Source organism: Erithacus rubecula (genome assembly GCF_903797595.1).
Source record: "Erithacus rubecula genome assembly, chromosome: 28".
Taxonomy (NCBI): Eukaryota; Metazoa; Chordata; class Aves; order Passeriformes; family Muscicapidae; genus Erithacus; species Erithacus rubecula.
The window spans coordinates 690,674-712,689 of NC_136680.1; the positions used below are offsets into that span (position 1 = coordinate 690,674).

General features: G+C 68.5%; 1 protein-coding gene across 1 annotated transcript; it reads left to right on the plus strand.

Moving 5' to 3' along the window:
* Positions 1 to 1,985: 1,985 nt before the first annotated feature.
* SEMA6B (semaphorin 6B) lies at positions 1,986 to 20,252 on the plus strand. Its single transcript, XM_079328159.1, is given in 18 exon segments — positions 1,986 to 2,008; positions 13,422 to 13,570; positions 13,920 to 14,049; positions 14,280 to 14,340; positions 14,477 to 14,539; positions 14,861 to 14,962; positions 15,298 to 15,388; positions 15,462 to 15,581; positions 15,660 to 15,748; positions 15,888 to 15,929; positions 15,931 to 16,106; positions 16,314 to 16,445; positions 16,670 to 16,819; positions 17,273 to 17,467; positions 17,677 to 17,817; positions 18,039 to 18,116; positions 18,284 to 18,342; positions 18,414 to 20,252. Coding segments are annotated over 17 exon segments (2,706 nt in total). The 5' UTR covers positions 1,986 to 2,008; positions 13,422 to 13,455; the 3' UTR covers positions 19,376 to 20,252.
* Positions 20,253 to 22,016: the final 1,764 nt, after the last annotated feature.

The following is a 22,016-nucleotide window of genomic DNA, read 5'->3' on the forward strand; positions in this document are numbered from 1 at the left end:
CAGGGTCCATCATCGTCTGGGTGGGGGCTCTGCCAGCGCAGACGGGGGGGCTGTGAAGACACCGCTCCCCAAAACCCCTGCCAGGGCCCCAGCAGGGCGCGGGGGGGCGGGGGGAGCGTTGTGATCTCGTGCCGTGCCGAGGCGTGCCGGGACAGGCCGGGGGTCGCGGCTCGCACCCCGCGTGCTCGGGATGCACGAGGCCGGCGGGGCAGGGGCGGGGAGGGGGGACACACCCCTGACCCTGACCCTGACCCTGCCCCCAACCCAGCCCCCCATCGCACCCTCCCGCGGCCGAGACCGGCCCCGCTCATCGCACCAGTGGCTGCGGGACTCAGCCGAGCCCATCGCCTGCTGCGCCGCGCGCGCTGTTCCCTTAAAGGTCACACAAATCCCCAAATCCGGGAATAAATCCCGATCTGGAGGCTGCGGATGGGAAGAGCCCTCCCAGGGCCTCTGTTTTCCAAACCGCCGGCCAAAATTCCTGCCCGGGAGGAGTCCTGGGACCGCCGCGGCCGCGGGGTGTCGGGGTCACCTGGGATATTCGGGTGGCACTGGGCATTGGGGTGGCACTGGGTATTAGGGTGCCACTGGGTATTAGGGTGCCACTGGGTATTAGGGTGCCGTGGGGTATTCGGGTATCACGGGACGATGTGGGGTGGCGAGGGACTGGGGGATGTCCAGGTGCCATGCGATGTTGGGGTGCCAGGGGATACCCGTGGGATTTCGGGGAGCCCGAGGATGGTACTGGTGTTCAGCAGAACGCCTCTGGACGGTGCTTGCAGGAATTCATTCCGAGGAGGGTTGATTAATTAGCCGTAATGAACCCGAGCTGGGCGGGCGCAGGGCCCGGGCTGTGTGAACGGGTCAAGGGGCTCGCGGTGTCCCCTCGCTGTCCCCCTGGGGACGGTGATTCAGGCGCTGAGTCATGGCTGTGTTTCCTTCCCCTGGAGACCCCCCTTCCGTCAGTGTCCCCCCCGGGGGTGGCCGTCCCCTCCCTGCCCTGGGAACCGGGACCGGAGGGATGCAGGAAAGGTGAATCACTGCCCGAACCTCCTGCTCGCCGGGGCGGCTGGGCCTGGGGGCAGCTCGGGGCACCCGGACAGGCTTTTACCCCGATTTGGGGTTTTTCAGGCTAAAACAGCTGGGACAAAGCAAGAAAAGTAAGGCCGGGCCAGGCCCCCACCCTGTGTGTCACCCCCTGCCCCCGGGATGGGCAGCACCCGTGGGAAACTGAGGCAGGGGATGGGGGCCACACACCAAGGGAGGGGGTTCGGCCTGGGGACAGGGATGAAGGGGAATCAGCTTCGAGGCTGCGGGAAAATGGGGTCCCAGCTCTTCACCGGGACGGGAAATTCGGGAAACTGAGGCAAGAGGCGGAGAGGGTCGGCCTCATTCCCACTTGGTGCCAGGGATGGGGAAAACGGAGGCAGAGGATGGGGGGGCTCGGTCTGAACCCCTCTTCGTGCCGAGGATGGAGGGAAACCGGGACAGGAGACGGGGGGATCAATCCCAGCCCCTCCCGGCGCCCGGGATGGGCGAAACCGATGGAGGGGACGAGGGGGGCCGGTCCCACCCGTGCCAGTGTCCGGGAATGCGGGGGGAAAGCGCTGCCCCTTCTCGGGGGGGGGGCGAGGCGGGCGGGGCTGGCTCCCCCAGCGCTGCCCCCTCCCCTCCCCGCCGGGGGCGGGGGGCCCGGGGGCCGGGCCGGGCCGAGCCGCCTCCCCGGGGCGGGGGCAGGGCGGGGGGCGCAGCCGCTCCGGGAGCGCCGGCGGCGGCGGCGGCGGCGGCTCCTCCATCGCCGCTGCTGCCGGAGCGGCCCCGGTACCGCCGCAGCCACCGGGCGGGCCCGGCCCCGGCCCCCCGCCCCCCCCGCGGCCCCGCCCCGCCCGGCCCCGGTACCGGCGCTCCCGGCGCGGCCGAGCGGAGCCGAGCGGGGCCGGGCCGAGCGCTGCCGCTGCCGCAGGTGCGCGGTGCCCCGAGCCCCCCCGGACCCCCCCGGGAAGGCGAGGTAAGAGCGCGGCCGGTGCCCCCCCCCCCCCCCCCCCTCCCGATGCGGTCCCGTCCCGGTTTTTTCCTCCTCCTCCTCCATCCGTTGCCCCTCCTGGGGTGGGGGGGAAGGGAGAAAAGGGGGTGCCCCCCCCCAGCCCTCCCCCTCCCGCCGCCGCCGCTGCTGCATTGGGAAGCGGCGCTTTTGTTAGCGGAGCGGGCGGAACCTTGAAGGGTCACGGGCTGGAGGGGCCCCCCCGCGCCCCCCAACCCGCACCCCTCTGTCCCCTCTCCGTGCAGCCTGAGCCCCCCGCACCGCTGCCCCCCCAGCACCTCCATCCCACATCGCCATCCCCACCCCGGCACTACTGGGGGTCCCACCCGCACCCCAATTCTTCCCCCCCCAGCTCTCTGCCGTGCCTCCCATCTCCAGCCCGCACCCCCAGCCCAGCCCGGCACCCCGCGAGCATCCCGGCACCCTCACCCCGCACCCCCAGCCCCCCCTCGGCACCCCGGAGACCCTCTCCGCATCCTGATCCCGCAACCTCATGCCCCCACCCCGCACCCCTGCTCCCCCCGCACCCCGATGTGTCCCCCCAGCACCCTGGTTCCCCCCAAGCCCCCAGCGCCCCGATCCCGCTCCCCTCTCCCCATCCCAGCACCCCACAGCCCCCAGCACCCTTGAGCCCCCCCCTCCACCCAGCACCCAGTCCCACCCCCCATCCCTCCCACGCCCCCCTCCCACCCATCAGCCCCCCGGACCGGCACCCCGAGCCCCCCCCAGCCCCGGGACACGGCGATGGGCGCGGGATACGGAGCCCCCCCGCGCCGGGCTGGGAGGATGAGGATGGGGATGGGGATGAGGATGGGGATGGGGATGAGGATGGGGATGGGGATGAGGATGGGGATGGGATGGGGGGGGGTCTCTGCTTCGTCGGGCTCCGTTTTGCCTCCGCTGCTTCTTTGGGAAGCAGCCAGGGCTTGTTGTTATTTTTTTCGGGGGGGGGGGGGTGAGAAAAGGAGGGGCTGGTCTGTGTCCCCCACCTCGGGCAGCCTCTGCTGGTCTGGGGAGGCAGCGAGACTAAAACGGGGGGGTCCGGCCAATGCAGCCCCCAGAAGGGCAGGGGGGAGCGGCGAGGCTCAGCCTGGGGGGGCGCTGGGTGGTTGTGCCCCCCCTCAAATAATCCCGCAGGGCTGGGTGGGGGTCAGAGCGCCCACAAATGCTGGGGGTGCCTGGCTCTGTCTCGGGGCTGTAACTTGGTGGGAACAAGGCTTGGGGGAGCACCCGGCAGAAGTGGGGGACCCGCCGTGCATGGGGGGGTGTCGGGGCAGGGCCGGGGGGGGCCGTTCAGGCACCGCCTGCCAGGCTGGGGGGGCTCCGTTCCCCTTTTCGGGGTTCGGCACCCCTGCACCGTACGCAGATTTGGCGAGGGGGAGCCCTAAAATACCGCGGCTGGGGGTGCTTCGTCTGACCCCAATCCTCCCTGTCGCCCTCACTTGGGGTGCCCCGGGCACCCCCAGACCCCAGCAAACCCCCCCGCCCCTCCCCCAGACTGACCTCCATCGTCCCACATCACCCACAGCAGTCGGGGGGACTGGGACAACCCAAACCCCCCCAAACCCCCCCATGGGGCAGAGGGGAGTGGGGAGCCCTGTCCCTGTCCAAGGATTTTGGGGAGGGGGCCCAGCACCCCCATTAGAGCTGGGAGGGGGGGGCTGCCCACGGGGCTGTGCCGTCGGCACGGGGTGACCTTGGGTGAGCTCCGCTTCCTGCCGTGCCTCAGTTTCCCTCTGCCAAGCCAGGCCGTGAGCTGGGGGGGGTTGCAGAGAGGACCCCCAATCCCTGGGGTGCGGGGGGGGGTCAGAAACCTGCCGTGAGTGACCACACGGGGGGCACCCACTTCTGCTTGCCTGGGAGAGGTGGGGGGTGATAATGGCACTTGTGGCACCCCCGTGTCCCCCCCGGGTCCCCCCCTCGGTCCCCCCCTCAGTCCCTCTGGGTCCGGCAGGGCCGGGTCCGGCTCCAGGGGTCGCGGGGAGGGGGTAGGGGCCGGCTGAGCTCCTGTCCCACAGACACAGCCTTGGGAGGGTTTGTCTTGGTTTGGGGGGCCCCTCTGTGTGCCCCCCCCAGCAGTTTACCCCACAGAATGACATCGAGGGCAGCTCTGGCTGGCCCAGGGTCCGTCCCGGGGTGCCAGGTGCCATGTGTCCCCCTGTCACTGTGTCCCCCATCACACCCCAGGGGTGCTGGCCGTGTCCCCGCCGGGTGTTGGGGTCGCATCCCGGCGCCTCCCGGGGTGCTGAGCGCGGCCCCAGAGCCCCTTCTGCAGCGTCCCGGGGGTGACACGGGAACTGGGTCACCACTGTCACCGGGGCACGTGGCTGCACTGGGGAGCTGCTGTGCGTGGGGGGACAGGAGGTGGGACCGGGGCTCGGGTTCAGCTCTGGGGGTTCGGGGTTCAGCTCTGGGGGTTCGGGTTCAGCTCTGGGGGTGTCGGTTTCATTTCTGGGGGTGTCGGGGGCAGCTCGGTCCCCCCAGCAGTGCCGGTTCCTCTCCCAAGAACCCCCCGGTGGTTTTGGTGCCATTCCCACCACAAAGGGAGCTGGCCCAGCTCAGCACAGGAGCCCCCAGGGCAGGGCTGTCCCGGGGGGGCTGCAGGGACCCCCCGTGCTCCCCCCGGACCAGGCCCTGCTGGCTCTGTGTCCCTTCCAGCCCCACCAGGAGCCCCAGCCACGGGACAGGGCAGTGACAGGGCTGGGTGTCCCTGTCCCCTCGGCCCTGTAGCCGCTGCACGCTGCGGGCGACGTTTCGGTTCCCAGTTAAACCAGTAAGTCCCGCGCTGGCAGCAGCAGTCCCAGCGCGGTGCCGGGGCACGGCCGGGCCGCGGGGCCCTGCTCGCCAGCACCGGAGCTGGATGCGGATCCCTGCTGCAGTGCCGGATGCGGTTTGTATCCCTAGACGAGCTGGAATATTTTTAATTAAACCTGCCAGTTTGGATGCAATTTAATTTTTCAGTGGGCTGAGCTGCGCCGGGCCCTTGGAGCCCCTCCCGCGCCGGGGCCGGTCCCGGCTCGGCCCGGGGTTTGTCCCACCAGGAACCGACCCCAGGGCGCCTTTTCCCCGCCGGTGCCTCCCCCGTGCCGGGGTCCCTGGCTGTGCCAGGCTGTGCCAGGCTGTGCCAGGCCGCTGGGCAGCCGGGATGGCTTCCCTGTGGTGGCATCCGGCGGTTTCGGCGACATCAACAGAAGTGAAGAAAAGCAGGAGCAGCCCCGGCTCCATCTGGGAGCTGTTCCTGCCGTACCTGAGCGCTCCCATCGCCGCCGGCACCGCCGGATCGCCACCGGCTCCCGGCAGCTGCCAACGGGACGGAGCCGGAGCTGGGCACCCCCGGTACCCTCGGCAGCGCCCGGCCCAGCGGCAAACGGGACACGATGGCCTTGGGGACCCTCCAGCCGAGCCCAGGGAGCTCCAGGCTTTGGTGGTGTTCCCCAAAAGGGGAATGAGGGGTTGGGTTCCCTGAGAGAAGCGGGGGGACAGGAAGAGCGGTGGGCTGGCACAGTGGGGATCCTAGAGGGGCCGCCGTGTTCTAACGGGATTTTACTCCCTATTTAATTACAATTTTGTCATATTAAAAAAATAAAAAAATAGGTGTGTGGGGGGGAGATAAAGAGATCCCTCTCGCCTCTTTGTGCCGGCTCCCAGCAGCCGGTTAATTAAACAGCGGCTACTGAAGCCGCCGGTCCCGGGGGAGCCCCGCGCTGGGGCTCGGTGTCAACCTGGGCTCCAGTTGCTCCCAGTTCAGCCCAGTTGGGGCGGAGTGGCTGTGGCTGTGGCTGTGGCTGTGGCTGTGGCTGTGGCTGTGGCTGTGGCTGTGGCGTGGCGGTGCCGGTGGCTGTGGCGGTGCCGGTGGCTGTGCCGGTGCCGATGCCGGTGGCTGTGGCGATGGCTGTGCCGGTGCCGGTGGCTGTGCCGGTGCCGGTGGCTGTGGCGGTGTCGTGCCGATGCGCCGTGGCTAATCCTCACTCTTCCCCGTGTAATCCCGCCCGCCGGGATAATCCCATCAAACCCGGCAGCGCGGCCGAGCTCAGCGCCGGGTTTGGCGCCGAGGGATCGAGGAGGGACACGGGGGGGGATACGGTGGGCCCGGGGGAGCGGCGGCTGCGGGAGGGACCGTGGGGGCTGCGAGAGCCTGCGGGGGGCTCTGGAGGGGAAACTGAGGCACGGAGCAGGGAGCAGGACGGGAGGGAGGCAGCGCTGGGAGCAGCCCCAGGGGGATGGAAGAGGGTGGGGTGGGACGAGGCAGCGGTGGCAGCACCCGCGGGTCCCCCCGAGAGGCGGATCCGGCCCCAACTCGAGCGGGGGGAGAATCGCGGGCTCCTCTCACCGCCACATCCGTCACCTCCCGCCGGGAGCGCTCAGATAAAGCGCCGGGAAATGAGGAAGTGTCAAGGTGGAGCTTTGGGAGCTGGGATCCATCCTTGCCATGTGCCCAAAATAACCGGGGCTGTGCTCAGTCCCTCGTGCCAGCCCTGTGTGCACAGCCCTGGTCACGCGTGTGCCAGCACACGCCTGGCTCGTGTGACACCCATGAATACACCTGCACACGTGTGTGACACCCATGAACACACCTGCACGTGTGTGTGACACCCATGAACACACCTGCACACGTGTGTGACACCCATGAACACACCTGCGCGTGTGTGTGACATCCATGAACACACCTGCACATGTGTGTGACATCCATGAACACCTGCACACGTGTGTGGCATCCATGAACACCTGCACATGTGTGTGACATCCATGAACACCTGCACATGTGTGACATCCATGAACACACCTGCACATGTGTGTGACATCCATGAACACCTGCGCACGTGTGTGGCATCCATGAACACCTGCACATGTGTGACACCCCACACACAGACACACAGGTGCCACCCCATGCACACACCAGTGCCACCCGGTGCTCACATGCCGCCACACACAGGCGCCAGCTGGTGCCCGCATTCCTGCACATGTGTGTCACCCTGTGCCAGCCCCTGCACACGCACACCTGGTGCACACACACCGGCACAGAGGGACATGTGACACGTGTGACACCTGCTGTACACGCCGACACCTGCACACATGGCACACGGTGACACCCCCCGCACGCACGTGACACCCCGCGCACAGCCCCCTCTGGCACAGATGGCACCTGGCACACCTGGCACACCTGGCAGGGGACAGGGACACCGTCCTGCCCTGAGGCTTTGGGCGCTGGTGCCTGGGAAGCTGCGCCGGTGATGGCGGCGGGGGTGACAGTGACAGTGACAGTGGCGGTGGCGGTGGCAGCGGTGGCCGCGGGCTGTGCCGGGAGAACAAGGAGCAGCTCCGAGGGCGGTGAGGCCGCTCGGACCTTCCGGCGAGGCGGCAGCGCGGAGGCGGCGCTGGGAACAATGGCCCTTTGTTCTGCGCGCTGCTGGCATCCACAGCCCGTCCTGCATCCCATCCTGCATCCCATCCTGCATCTCACAGCCCGTCCTGCATCTCACAGCCCGTCCTGCATCCCATCCTGCATCCCACATCCCATCCTGCATCTCACAGCCCGTCCTGCATCCCATCCTGCATCCCACATCCCATCCTGCATCTCACAGCCCGTCCTGCATCCCATCCTGCATCCTATCCTGCATCTCACAGCCCGTCCTGCATCCCATCCTGCATCCCACATCCCATCCTGCATCTCACAGCCCGTCCTGCATCCCGTCCTGCATCCCATCCTGCATCTCACAGCCCGTCCTGCATCCCATCCTGCATCCCACATCCCATCCTGCATCTCACAGCCCGTCCTGCATCCCATCCTGCATCCCATTCTGCATCCCACATCCCATCCCGCATCTCACAGCCCGTCCTGCATCCCATTCTGCATCCCACATCCCATCCCGCATCCCGTCCTGCATCTTGCATCTCATCCTCCATCCCATCCTCCACCCTGCATCCCAGCCCACATCCCACATCCCACATCCCACATCCCATATTCCATCTGCACATCCTGCATCCCACTCCTCATCCCACGCTCCACCCTGCAGTCCCAGCACCCATCCCGGCTCCAGGCATCCCACAGCTCCCGTGGGGCTCAGGGGGGTGGGGGGGTGTTGGTGTCACCCCCCAAAGCTCCCCCCTGTCCCCAGGCACGACAGGGACACTCCCGAAACGGAGAGCGGGATGGAGAGAATGGCGCCGGCCAGGAGGAGGCGGCAGCAGGGCGAGGCTCACGTGCTGTCACCCACACCTTGGCACCGGAAGCCACTTGTCACTTTGTCACCCTCTGGGCACACCGGTGGGGGCGGGAGGAGGTTTGCTGAGGGTGGCCGTGGCTCCTGTCCCCTCCGTGTCCCCTCCGTGTCCCCATCCCTGGTGCTCCTGGGAGCTGGGTGGCTCCAGGGGGGAAGGTGGAACCCTTAGTGCCACCTCCAGGGCCACCACCACCTTGGGGACAGCAGAATGCAGGGATGGCGGGGCTACGGTGACGCTGAGGTGACACTGAGGTGCCACCCCCAGCCCCTCTCTGCCCCGTAGAACTCAGCAGATATTTACCTTATTTAAAACAAGAGTTTGAAGGTAATCTGAGCGGGAAGTGCCAGTTCTGGGCCTGGAGGGTTGGAACAGCCCCGTTTTCCCGACGGGAGCAGCGTAGCTCACACGGGGAGGGGGGACCCGAATGTCAACAAACCCCCAGAACCCACAACCCGCCTTTACTAGGGCTTAAAACCGACCTGGCTGCGGGGCTGACCCTCGGTCCCAACCCCCCTGAGCCTCCCTCGGCTCCTCTGGCTCTGGGATCGGTGGGTTGTCATTGTGGGGCTGCTCTGTGAGGGCTCGGCTGGTTTTGGGGTGTTTTTGGGGTGTCAGTGGGTGGTGCGGGTGTGTTCAGCAGCCTCCCATCCCGGGAATGCCGGGGCTCCGTGTCCTGGCAGGTAATTGCAGGGTTCCTGCTGGAGCCGGATGTAAACACCGCAGGTGTTGCTGTGGGGTCTCCTGTGGGATGGAGCTGGCGTCCCTCTGGCTGCTCGGGGTCACCCACGGGGACGGGGATCCGCGGGGAAGGGGACACTCGGGGGAAGGGGACGCTCGGGGGAAGGGGACGCTCTGGGGAAGGGGACACTAGGGAAGGCACACCCTGGGGACAGGGATGCATAGCGGGACAGGAATCTCTGGGGACAGGGATCCCCGGGGGCGGGGGAGGTGCCATCCCGGGACTGGCAGGGATTGCGTGGGGGTTCCCAGGGCGGTGCCCAGGCTCGGGGCAGGAACTGGGGGTTCCCTCTTCCCGCGCCGAAGGGGAACTGAGGCACGAGGCCGGGGGCGGTGACGGGGCAGCCGGAGCTGCTCCTGTCCCGGCCCCGGGGCCATGCGGGCACCGAAGAGGGGGGACAGGCTGAGACCCAGGGGACCCCGCCAGGGCACGGAGCCCCTGGGGTGGCACAGGAGCAGCGGGGTGAGTGCCTTTGGGGACAAGGGGACATGAGGGGCTTTGGGGATGAGGGGGATGAGGGAAATGGACATTTGATGGGACGGGAGGGGCAGGGATGTGCCCCTTTGGGGACAAGCGGGGTTTTGGGGGGATGTGTGTGGGTAGGGACGGGTGGCTTGGGGACACCAGCGGGACGGGAGGATCGTGTCCCCTGGAACTGAGAGGGGGGGACAAGGGGACAAAGTCTGTGAAATGGAGGGACAACAGGGGACAAGGGCTGTGAATTGGGAGGGGGTCACACAGCGCTGCCTCTGTCGCCCCCCTCCCCGGAGTTTATTTCGGCGTGACGCGCGATCCTCCTCGCTAGGAAACCGTCCTTAATATGCAGATGAGCCCGTATTTAATATGCAAATCACCCTGCGGCTCTGGCCGGCCACCAGCGCCGCCGGCGTGCCGGGAGGGACGAGGGACGTGTCGGGGCACCCATGGGTGTCACCCGGGGGGTACCGAGGGGGCACCCGGCAACCGGGGCCACCTCTGGGCACCCACGGCGGGTGACAAAGCCACCCAAGGTGACCGCGGGGTCCCCAACATCCCCGGTGCCCTTGGTGGGTTGTGGGGGGCTCGGACGCCTGTGTCCCCACCCGGTGGGCGATGGGGAGGGGACAGGGACAAGGGACAAGGAACAAGGGACAAGGAACAAGGGACAGGCCCGGGGCTATAAACGGCAGCTGTAAGCGGAGCCGGTAACCGGAGCGGGAGGCCCGGGGGACATTTGAGTCGCCGGCGGGGCCGTGGAAGCGCCAAGGTAAATGGTGGGTGCTGTGTGTCCCCCCCGGCACCACGGTGACCCCCCCATCGCTGTCACCCACGCGGGGACCCCCCTGTGCTGGTGTTCCCCCGTTCTCTCGGCACCTCCACAGCTCTGGGGGTGCCGGTGTGGCCCCCCCGGGAGGGGTCGCTTGGGAAGGGGGGGACCCAGGGCAGGAGCCGGGGACAGGGACAGGGACAGGGACAAGGCCAGCGAGCGGTGCCAGGTGGCCGGGGTGACATTTGCTCCGTCCCTGCCGTGGGGACAGCTGCTTCCTGGCTCTGCCATCTGAACCGGGCCCGGAACGGAAACCCGGGGGGGGCTCAGCCCCCCAGCCCCGGCGGCGGCAGCAGCTGGGATTGGGGGGGTCCCTGTGGCGGCTGGGGGGGCACTGCTGGTGACCCCCAAACCCCTCTGTGGCAATGGGGGCGGCATTGTGTGATCCCACGGGGCAAGGGCACATTTTGGGGGGCTGGAGCTTGTGGGGGGGGGGGGGGCTGTGTAAAGCCTCATTAGCGTAACTAATTACTAATTTTTGGTTGGCGTTGGGCGCCTTCTGGAGGAAATGACCCCAAATCCGGCATTAAACCGATGGAATGGGATGTGGATATTGAGATTGTCCCAGGGACGGGATTTCCAAAAAGTTGTGTTTGGCGGGATTTCATTGTTGGTGTCCTCTGCCTTTCCCACCCCCCATTCCTCAGGGTGTCCCCCCGCCCCTTCCCAATGTCCCCCCCATTCCTCAGGGAGTCCCCCCTCTCCCCAGGCTCTCCCCTTCCCAATGTCCCCCCCATTCTCCGGTGTGTCCCCCTCTCTCTCTGTCCTCCCTTTTCTACCGCCCCCCCTTTCCCACTGTCCCCCGTATTTCCCAGTGTGTGCCCCCCTTTCCTGGTGTCCCTCCCTTTTTGGTGTCACCCCCCAATCTCGGTGTGTCCCCCGTTCTTTCCCCGTCCTTTATGAGGCCGGGGGGTCCCGGTGAGGCCGGGGGGACCCCGCTGTCCCCGCTCTGTGTCCGGGGGGGGTCTCACCGGTGGCTCCATGCCGGTTCTTTCTCGCGGGGACACCGCGGTGCCTCTCGGGGGTCCCACGGGTGCCCCCCCGGGTCCCCGGCTGCGGTGACAGCTGCCAGGGTGGGGGGGTTTGGTGGCTCCGGTTACGGTGACATCACCCAGCCCTACCTTCCCACCTGGCGCGGGCGGGGGGCGCGGGCCCCCTTCCCTGGGGGTCGCGGGGGGTTGATGTGACAGCTGAGAGCTCTCGGAGCCCCCAGCGCCGCCGGGGCGTCCTGGCGAGGGGGTGCCCACCCTGGAGAGGGGGTGTGGGTATGGGACCCCCCTGCGGGCGGAGGGGACAGTGGTGACACTGTGGTGACATCGAGCCCGCGGCGGAGGCGGCCGGAGCAGCTCAGGTGGGCAGAGCGCGGCTCTGGGGGGCGGGGGGGGAAGATGCCACAGGGAAGGGCTGCCCCCCCGGGAAGGGACGGGAAGGGGGGACAGAGTGCCCCCCCCAGCAGGGACACCCCTCCTCTGTGGGATCAGAGCGCTCAGAGCCCCTGGGAACTGCAGCGAGAGGGGGCTGCCTCCCCTTCCTGCCCCATTCCCCCATCTCGGGGGTCGCCGAAATGCTGAGGGGGGGTGGGACAGGTCAAACATCTCCTCCCGCCCCCCAAAACTTTGAATGTGCGGGGTGAGAGCTGAACGTGCTCTGGGATGGGGAAACTGAGGCACGGAGCAGCGACAGGGACAAGGGACATGCGCGAGGTGTTCACCCGCTCCGTGTGGGAGATACCCAAGTGGAGACCCCCCCCTCTATCCGGGCACACACCCCCCCTCCAGCCACTGCCTCAGTTTCCCCAGGGCCGCGCTGGGGACACACACGGGGGCCGTGAATGGCTCCCTGTTTGTCACCCCCCTGCTGCCGTGTCCCCCTCCCCGCCGCGCCCCCCCTCCCCGTGCCCCGCTCTTCCCGCTGCCTTTTCTTTTCTTTTCCCGCACAATCGCTGGCATTTATGGCGCCGGAGGCTCCGGTTACCCTGCGCCCGCTGCTGTCACCGCGCTGGGGACGGTGACACCGCACCCCCCGCTCGGGGTCGCAGGCTCCCGAGGCAGGCACAGAGTCCCCCCGGCACCCAAACCCCCTCCCCCGGCCCGGGCGGGGCCCCAGGTGGCCGCTGGACACCGAGCTCTTCCCCGGGGGTTTTTTTTGGGGTTCCCCCTTGCTCTCCGCGGCGCTTGGTGGCTTTCGGGCGCCGCTGTGTGACAAACCGCTCATTTCCCGCTTGTTGGGGCACCGTGGGGACAAAGCTGGGTGGCACTGGGAGCTGTGGCACTGCGGGGACAGGTTTGGATGTCCCTGAGATAGCGGGGACACGGCTGGGTGTCCCAGGGGCGGTGACACCCTGAGGATGGGCTCAGTTGTCCCCAGGGGCAGTGACACCAGGGTCAGGTCCCACCGGGGTCACCTCCTGCCCGGGGCTGTGACACAGCAGGGTCGGGGTCGGATGTCCCCGGGGCCGTGGGGACAGTGCCGGGTCTCACCCCGGGCCGGTGACACCGCGGAGGGGTTGGGGACGCGCCCCCCGCTGGCACCGCCCGGTGTCCCGGCCCGTGACCCCCACCCCACACAATGTCACCCGTGCTCGGTCCCCGGGGGGGGGAGGCGCCGCTTCGACCGCTCCCGCTCCCTGTTCCCATGGAATTAACGATCAATTAATTCCCTGCCCGGCTGCTAATTACGCAGCCTCTCGGGGGCGGGGGGCAGGGTGGCGGTGGTGGCCCAGCGCGGTGTGGGGACAGTGGCGGTGGCACCGGGGGTGTCTGGTTGGGGGGTGCTGTGACACTCGGAAATGTCCCCGGAGATTTTCCAAGACATCCCGGTGGCGTTTTGGGAGGGAGAAGAGCCTCTCTGGCTTCCCTCTTGTCCCCACAAGCTCGTGTCCCCATGTCCCCCTGTCCAGGTGTCCCCCTGTCCAGGTGTCCCCATGCTCAGGTGTCTCATCCTCCTGTCCCCAAGTCCCCAGCCCTGCCCTGTCACCAGCAGTGGCTTCCCCACGTGCTGCTGGTGACAAAGCGCCAGCGTGGCCCCAATCCCCAGGGACAGGGAGGGTTTGGGGTGCTCCGGGGGGTCACCCCGCTGGGTGCTGCCCCTCCCAGCTCTGCCCGTGCCCGCAGGTGCGGTGGGTGCCCACCCAGGGCGGGGGTCGCCATGGCACCCCCACCCCGCGTCCCCCTGGTGCTGCTGCTGCTGCTGGCGGCCGAGAGGACGGCGAGGGGCACCTTCCCCGAGGAGCCCGGGCCCATCGCCGTGGCCCCCCCGGACTGTGAGTGCCCACCCGGGGCTGGGGGGCTCGGGGGCACGGCCTGGCATGGAAAGGGAGGGGGTTTGGGGTGATTTGGGGTGAAGGCAGGAGGGGGCACCCAAAGGAGGTTTTTGGGATGAAGATAAGACAGAACCACCCGTGGGCAGGGCTGGGCCTTGGGTAATTTTGGGGGCACCTGCGGGAGGGGCTCTGGGGTATTTTGGGGTTAAGGCAGGCGGGGGGCACGCTAGGGGGGAATTTTGGGCTGGAGGCAGGAGGGAGGTGCCTCCCTGGGCCGGGCTGGGTGTGGGGGTCACCTGGGCTGTGTGGGGGTGCCCGGCCCCGTGTGACCCCCCGTGTGACCCCCCAGATGTGAAGCACTACCCCGTGTTCGTGGGGCACGGCACCGCCCGCCCGGGGGGGCCCGAGGGGGGGGTCACCCAGCGCCTCAACATCCAGCGCATCCTCAAGGTCAACAGGACCCTCTTCATCGGGGACAGGTCTGCACCCGGCACCCCAAAATCCTCCCATCCCACACCCACCCCTCCCTTGGCTGGGAAACCCCACTGCCTCCCGGGGCACCCCAAATCTGCCGAGGGGCATCGAGGGGGTTCATTGGTACCAGCACCCCAAACCTTCCCGGGAGGGGAGGTGGGGTTGGATCCTGTACCCCCAACACTGGGGGGCTCATCCCAGCTGGGGGTGGTGACACTCGTGTCCCCCTCCCCAGGGACAACGTCTATCGGGTCAGCCTGGAGCCCAGCGGGGCCGCTGAGCTGCGCTACCACCGGGTGAGTGCGGGGGGTCCCGGGGGTGCTGGGGGGTCTCAGGGGTGCTGGGGGTCCCGGGGCGCCCTGAGGGGCCTCAGGGGTGTCTCAGGGGTGCTGCTGGCTTCTCCCTGTCCTCACACTGGTTTCCCCCCCCCAGAAGCTGACGTGGCGCTCGAACCAGCACGACATCAGCATCTGCCGCATGAAGGGCAAGCACGAGGTACGGGCGGGGGGATCTGCACCCCTGGGGACCCCCGGGGGGGCTGAGCACCCTCTGTGACCGTGTCACACCCTGTCCCCGCCCAGTGCCACCGCCTCACTCCCTGCCAGTTGTGTCTCTGATTTATTGGCCGCTTGGTTAATTTGATTTGTAGCTGATTATTGGGGGCCAGAAATCCCATTCCCAGCTCCCACAAATGCAGTTCTGGGGCGAGAACAGCGACCCCAAGCCCTCCCCTCACAGTAATGTGGTCCTGGGTGGGGTGGGATGGGGTGGGGGGGTTTGGGGTGCTGAGGGTGACGGTCCCCTCTCCCTGCACAGGCAGAGTGCCGAAATTTCGTCAAGGTGCTGCTGGTGAGGAACGAGAGCCTCCTCTTCGTCTGTGGCACCAACGCCTTCAACCCCGTCTGCGCCAACTACAGCGTGAGCCCCCCAGAGGGGACCCCGTGGGGGAGGGGGGGTTTGGGGTCAGGGAGGTGGGGTTTGGGCTCAGGGAAGGAGGGGACACCCATGGGAAGGGTTTGGGCTCAGGGAAGGAGGGGACACCCATGGGAAGGGTTTTGGGGTCAAGGAAGGAGGGGACACCCATGGGAAGTGTTTTGGGGTCAGGGAAGGAGGGGACACCCATGGGAAGGAGCTGCAGCATCAACACCTTTAACCCTGTCTGTGCCAGCTCCAGCCTGAGCCCCCCTCGGGATGGGGACCCCGGGTCCCCCCCGTGCCCGGCTGTGTCCTCATGTCCCCTGTCACCCCTCCAGATGGACACGCTGGAGCCCGTCGGGGACAACATCAGCGGCATGGCCCGGTGTCCCTACGACCCCAAGCACGCCAACGTGGCCCTGTTCACAGGTCAGTGGTGGCACTGCCAGTGCCACAGCGGGCAGGGTGCCCCCCAGCCCCGCTGACACCCTGTCCCCTGCAGGGGGGATGCTCTTCACGGCCACGGTGACGGATTTCCTGGCCATCGACGCCGTCATCTACCGCAGCCTCGGGGACAGCCCGACCCTGCGCACCGTCAAACACGACTCCAAGTGGTTCAAAGGTGTGTCCCTCGCCTTGGCTGTGCCAGCACGTGTCCCGTGTCCCCTGTGACCCCGCCCTGACCCCGCTGTCCCCGCAGAGCCCTACTTTGTGCACGCCGTGGAGTGGAGGAGCCACGTCTACTTCTTCTTCCGGGAGATCGCCATGGAGTTCAACTACCTGGAGAAGGTGGGACACACCCCGCCGGGAAAACCCTGCGCTCCCTTCCAGCCCAACCCATCCTGTGATGGCCACAGGGACGCTCGGGGTGGGGACAGGGACACAGGGACGGCCCTTGGGGCAGGTGGTGACGGTGTCCCCCCCGCAGGTGGTGGTGTCACGGGTGGCCCGGGTGTGCAAGAACGACATGGGGGGGCTCGCAGCGTGTGCTGGAGAAGCAGTGGACGTCCTTCCTCAAGGCCCGGCTCAACTGCTCCGTGCCGGGCGACTCCCACTTCTACTTCAACGTCATCCAAGCTGTGACTGACATCCTGGAGCTGGACGGGCGCCCCGTGGTCCTGGCCGTGTTCTCCACACCCACCAACAGGTCAGAGCCTCCTGTGCCCTGCCCGGGGCTCGGTGGGATCTGAGCCTGGAGCCAGCTGGGATCTGGCTGGAATCCAGGCTGGATCCTGACTGGGATCTGGGATGAGAGGTCTGGGGTGGGTCTGGTGGGCTCTGTACAGGCTCTGCACTCATTTCCATTTGGGATCCCGGGGCCCCCTGTGCTCACCCCACAGCCGTGTCCCCACAGCATCCCCGGCTCCGCCGTCTGCGCCTTCGACATGACCCAGGTGGCCGCCGTCTTCGAGGGACGCTTCCGGGAGCAGAAGTCCCCCGAGTCCATCTGGACCCCTGTGCCAGAGGACATGGTGCCAAAGCCACGGTGAGGGACGGGGAGGGGACAGGAAGGGGCAGCTCTGGTGCCTGCAGCAGGGTGGTGGAGATGGGGACAGGGCTGGGATTGCGGGAAGGAACGGGGCTGGGGACAGGGACAGCGGCCAGTACCCGCGGGGACGGGGGCAGGGATGGTGACAATAACCACGGTCACCACCAGCGGGGCTGGGGACAGGCTGGGGACAGCGCCACTGAGCCACGCTGTGGCCGCAGGCCCGGGTGCTGCGCGTCCCCGGGGATGCGCTACAACTCCTCCAGCGCCTTCCCCGACGAGATCCTCAACTTCGTCAAGACGCACCCGCTGATGGACGAGGCGGTGCCGGCCCTGGGCAACGCCCCCTGGATCCTCCGCACCATGACCCGGTGGGTGCCCGGGGGGGCTGGGGGGCACTGGGAGGGCTGGAAGGGGCTGGCCAGAGCCTCCTGTGCTGCCTTTCCACGTTTGTGCCAGCACTGGGAGCGCTGGGAGAGCTGATAAATCTCATACACTTTGCAGTCAAGATTGTCTCGTCCTAATTAAATCTGCCTTAATTGCTGCTTGATGGGGAATTAATCAAGCGGAGCTCTCGGGCCGCAGCCTCCCGCCGGCAGGGCAGCCGTGGCGTGAGCGGGGATGGGGACAGGGACATGGAATGGGGACACGGACCTGGGGATGGGGGGATGGGGATGGGGACAGAGATGTGGGGCTGGAACTGGGGACATGCAGATGGGGTTGTGGGGATTGTCGGGCTGGGTCCCTCACCCTGCCCCAGTTTCCCCCACCCTGGGGACACCCGGGCTCCCCCACACCCCAGCACTGCTCCCTCCCCCGCGCAGGTACCAGCTCCGCAGGATCGCGGTGGACACCGCGGCGGGGCCGTGGGGCAACCACACCGTGGTGTTCCTGGGCTCCAGCACCGGCACCGTGCTCAAGTTCCTCATCCTGCCCAACGCCACCCGCGGCGCCGCGTCCGCCGCCCCCGGCAGCCAGAGCGTCTTCCTGGAGGAGTTTGAGACCTACCAGCCCGGGAGGTGAGTGCCAGGGTGGCAGAGGGGGGAGAGGGGGTGGAAAAAGTGGTGGGTGAGGTGTTCGACTGGATGGATGGATGGATGGATGGATGGATGGATGGATGGATGGATGGATGGATGCAAGGGTGGGGAGAACGGATGAGAAAATCTCTGGACTGGGGCGGGCTCTGTGAGGGCCCTGTGGAGCTCTGACAGCTCTGCCCTGTCCCCAGGTGTGGCCGGGACACGGAGGACGAGCGGCGGCTGCTGGGGCTGGAGCTGGACAAGGCTGCGGGCTCGCTGCTGCTGGCCTTCCCCCCGTGCGTGGCCAGGGTGCCTGTGGCTCGCTGCCAGCAGCACTCGGGCTGCATGAAGTGAGTGCCTGGGGCTGGCCTGGGCTCTCCGGGGGGCTGTGCAGGGAAAAGAGGGCTGAGCATAACCTCACATCCCAGGAATTCACCCTTGTGCTGGGATCGGGGCTCAGCACGGCTGGGGAAACTGAGGCATGGCACAGAGCAGAGCGGGGGGTCTCGGGGGACCGGGGTGTTGTGTCCCCCCTATCAGGGCTGGCCCTGACATCTCTGCTCCCTGCCAGGAACTGCCTCGGCAGCCGGGATCCCTACTGCGGCTGGACAGCCGAGGGCTCCTGCATCTTCCTGGAGCCCAGCCCCAGGTAACGCAGCCAGGCCTGGGGGACATGCAGGGGGGACAGCAGCGTCCCCAGGGTGCACCGGGTGCTGCAGCCCCCATCGCTGAACCCCAACAAACCCCCTGAAGGGGGCTGGGAGACTCTGCCAGGCCATTTGGGACCCTCTGACCCCCCTCAATTTGCGCCCCCAGGATGACCTTCGAGCAGGACATCGCCGGCGGCAGCACCTCCCACCTGGGCGAGTGCGAGGGTGAGTGCGGGGCCAGGACTGGGGACGCGGTGGTGGCACCTGCAAGTGCCCTGACGTGTCCCCAACCCCAGGGCTGGTGACGGAGAGCTTCGTGGACGAGCCGGACGGGCTGGTGTCGGTGAATCTCCTGGTCATCTCCTCCGTCGCCGCCTTCGTCATCGGCGCCGTCATCTCCGGCTTCAGCGTGTGCTGGTTCATCGGGCACCGGGACCGCAAGGAGCTGGCGCGGCGCAAGGACAAGGAGACGATCCTGGCGCACAGTGAGTCGGTGGTCAGCGTCAGCCGCCTGGGCGAGCGGCGGGCGCGCGGCGCCCTGCTGGCCCCGCTGATGCCCAACGGGTGGCCCAAGGAGCTGGGCAAGGTCACCCAGCACGACCTGGACTCGGGGGTGCTGCCCACGCCGGAGCAAACCCCGCTGCAGCAGAAACGCTGCCCCGGCGCCCTCCAAAACTGCACCTGGGAGCAGAGTCACAACATCATCAACGCGGCTTTGCGGGACCCTGGAGGCTCCGGCCCCGCGGGCGCCGGGCGGGGGCACGGCGGCTCCGGCCGCCCGCCGCGGGGCATCCCCCTGGCCTGCCACGCCATCCTGGTGGACCAGGAGCTGGAGGCCGAACTCAGCGACTCCTCAGGTGACGGGCACTGGGCTCGGGACCCTCAGGAGGGTCCCCGCACCCGGCAGCACCCACCCGCCGGCGCCCGCCGCCCGCCCCGCAGCTCCTACGGCGACTTCGGCGGGACGCCGCACCCCAGCCCCGAGCGCCGGCGGGTGGTCTCGGCACCCAGCGGGGAGGGGGGAGACTTTACCGAGGGGCCGCCCTGGCACCCCGAGCAGCTGAACTTCAACGCCAACAACGGCACGGGGCGCCCCGGCGCGCACCTCAAGAGGAACCACACGTTCAACAGCGGCGAGGCGGCGGCGGGAGGCTACGGGCGGCACCGGGCAGCGCGGGCACCGGGCACCCCGCGGCCGCTCACGGACCTGCAGCACCTCCTGCGCTACGGCGTGGAGCGGACTCCCTCGGGAAAATAGGGTCCCACCCTGTGTGCGTCCCCCTCGCCAGGACACTGAAGGGGCCCCCGGCTCCCTGGGGACAGGGAGGGGTGGCCGGGCGGGAGCTGCGGGCATGGGCCGAGGTGCTGCATGGGTGAGGGGGGGACTGGCACCCCCTGGGTGCCCCCGGGTAGGGTTTGGGGGTGTCCCCGGCTGGCGTGGGGCGGTGCCCTGCGCTCCGGCTGCTTTGTCCCACATGCCGGGGGGGGGCTGCTCACCGTGTCCCCTCCCCAGGCTGGACCCAGGGCCCGCAGCACCCTGGGACGGGGATCCCTGGGGGGCAGCAGGATGGACACACGGACACGGGCGCTGGGCTGTGCCCCCCAGCCCGCACCCCCTCGGCCCGTCAGTGGCACCCCGGGGGGTTTTGGGTGCTGCCAGCCCCCTGGGAACACCCGGCCGGGGGTGCACTGGTTGTGGTGATGGAACCTGGTGAACATTTTGGGTGCGGGGGGCTGGGGGCCCCCCGAATGTGGCGTTATCTGGGGATGGGGCACATTCCCACCCCCAGTCTAGGGTTAACCCCTTCCCAGTGCCAGCCTGGGGGTTGCCCATCCTTTCCCCCCCCCGGTACCTCTCCTGGAAAGCACAGCCGGGGTGGGGGGGCACCGCCGGGGGGTCCCACCGAACCCACTCTCTGCTGGCAAAGGGTGCCCTTTCGGTGCCACCCCTGCCCGGCACCCACCCGGGGTGGCGTGTCGCGGGGGAGTGGCAGGTCCCCGGGGGTGGCAGGTCCCCAGGGGGTGGCAGGCTGTAAATAGGGCAGGGGGCGGCGGGAGCCCCCCCCCCCAGCGGCCATGCATGCGGCCGCCCGCGGGCTGTATCCCGCGGCCCCAATAAACACCCGGTTACCGGAGGCGACTCCCCCGCCGCCGCCTCGGCCCCTTCTGAACCCCCCCGGGAGGCGGGAGGGGGGCACAGGGGTGGGGGGACAGGCGGTGACACCCCCTCCGTGGGGACCCTGCGCACAGCCCAGCGCACACACACCGGCACCCACCCCACACACGCACCCCTGGGCCCCACACGCCCCTCCCCGCTCACCAAGGTCCTCATCCCACTTATCCCCACTGGGATAAGGCAGTGCTGGCACCGTGTCCCTGCTCGTGTCCCCTTCCTGTCCCCTTTCCGGGCCATCTCGTGCCCACGGGTGTCACCCACCCCTCTGCCCCCGTCAGGCATTGCTGTCCCCTCTGAGCACCGGCGGGGACTGGGGGACACCTGGCACCCTGAGGGGCTCTGGTGCCACCGGAACACCTGGGGTGGGGACACCTGGCAAAGGGACACTTGATGTGGCGATACCTGGCGTGGGCACGCCTGGGGTTGGGTTCCTTGGGGACGCCAATCATTGGCGTGGGGACACCAGGGGTGGGGACACCTGGGCCGGCGGCCATCGGGTCTCCTGGCGTTGCTTCACCTGGGATGGGGACACTCGGAGAGGGTGGGGACAGCGGCCATTGAGTCCCTTGAGGTGGGAACAAGCGGCAAGGGGACACCTGGGATGGGGACAACGCGGGGTGGAGACCCCTGGGGCGGCGGTGGAACAGCGAGCACGGGGTCCCTCGGCGCGGGGGCACATGAGAGATGCCCAGGATAGGCTGTCCCCGCACTGTCCCCGCACTGTCTCGCACTGTCCCGCACTGTCCCCGCACTGTCTCGCACTGTCCCCGCACTGTCCCCACACTGTCCCTCACTGTCCCCGCACTGTCCCGCACTGTCCCCGCACTGTCCCTCACTGTCTCGCACTGTCCCCGCACTGTCCCCACACTGTCCCTCACTGTCTCGCACTGTCCCCGCACTGTCCCCGCACTGTCCCTCACTATCCTCGCACTGTCCCCGCACTGTCCCCGCACTGTCCCTCACTATCCTCGCACTGTTCCGCACTGTCCCCGCACTGCCCCTCACTGTCCCCGCACTGTCCCACACTGTCCCCGGACCCCGCGACGAGCGCGCCCCAGCGCCAAGCCCCGCCCCTGGCCGTGCCCGTCCCTCCTCATTTGCTGAGACCCGGCCCCGCCCCTCCGCTGATTGGCTCCCGCTGCCCCCGCGGGTCCGGGCGGGGCGGGGCCCGGGGTCGCGATCTCGTCCGGGGGTCGCGACAGAACCCCACCCCCACCCCGTGAGTACCGTGCCCGGGGCTTGGCGGGAGCGGGAGGGCGTGAAATGGGGCCGGGGGCGTCCAGGGGGGCTCCGGAAAAGCTCCAGGAGGAGCTCCAGGTGATCCCGGGGGGAGTCCGAAGGTCCCCGGGGGCCTCCGGGGCTCCGGGGGAGGTCGGCGGTCCCGAGGTCCCGGAGCACCCCAGGGACCCCGAGAAACTCAAGGGAACAAACCCAAGGTCGCAAGGGGACCTGTCCCCCACTGTGACCCGCCTGAAGCCCCTCGAAACCCCCCAGAACTCGTCCCACGGAGAGCACAGGGGGTGACACGGGAGACCCCAAAAAGCGGGGGAGGCTGTCGGGCGTCAAGGGGGGCTGCCGGGGATCAGGCGGGGCTGTCGGGGGTCAAGGGGGGCTGTCGGGGGCCAGGGAGGGTGTCGGGGGTCAAGGGGGGCTGTCGGGAGTCAAGGGGGGCTGCCGGGGATCAGGCGGGGCTGTCGGGGGCCAGGGAGGCTGTCGGGGTTCA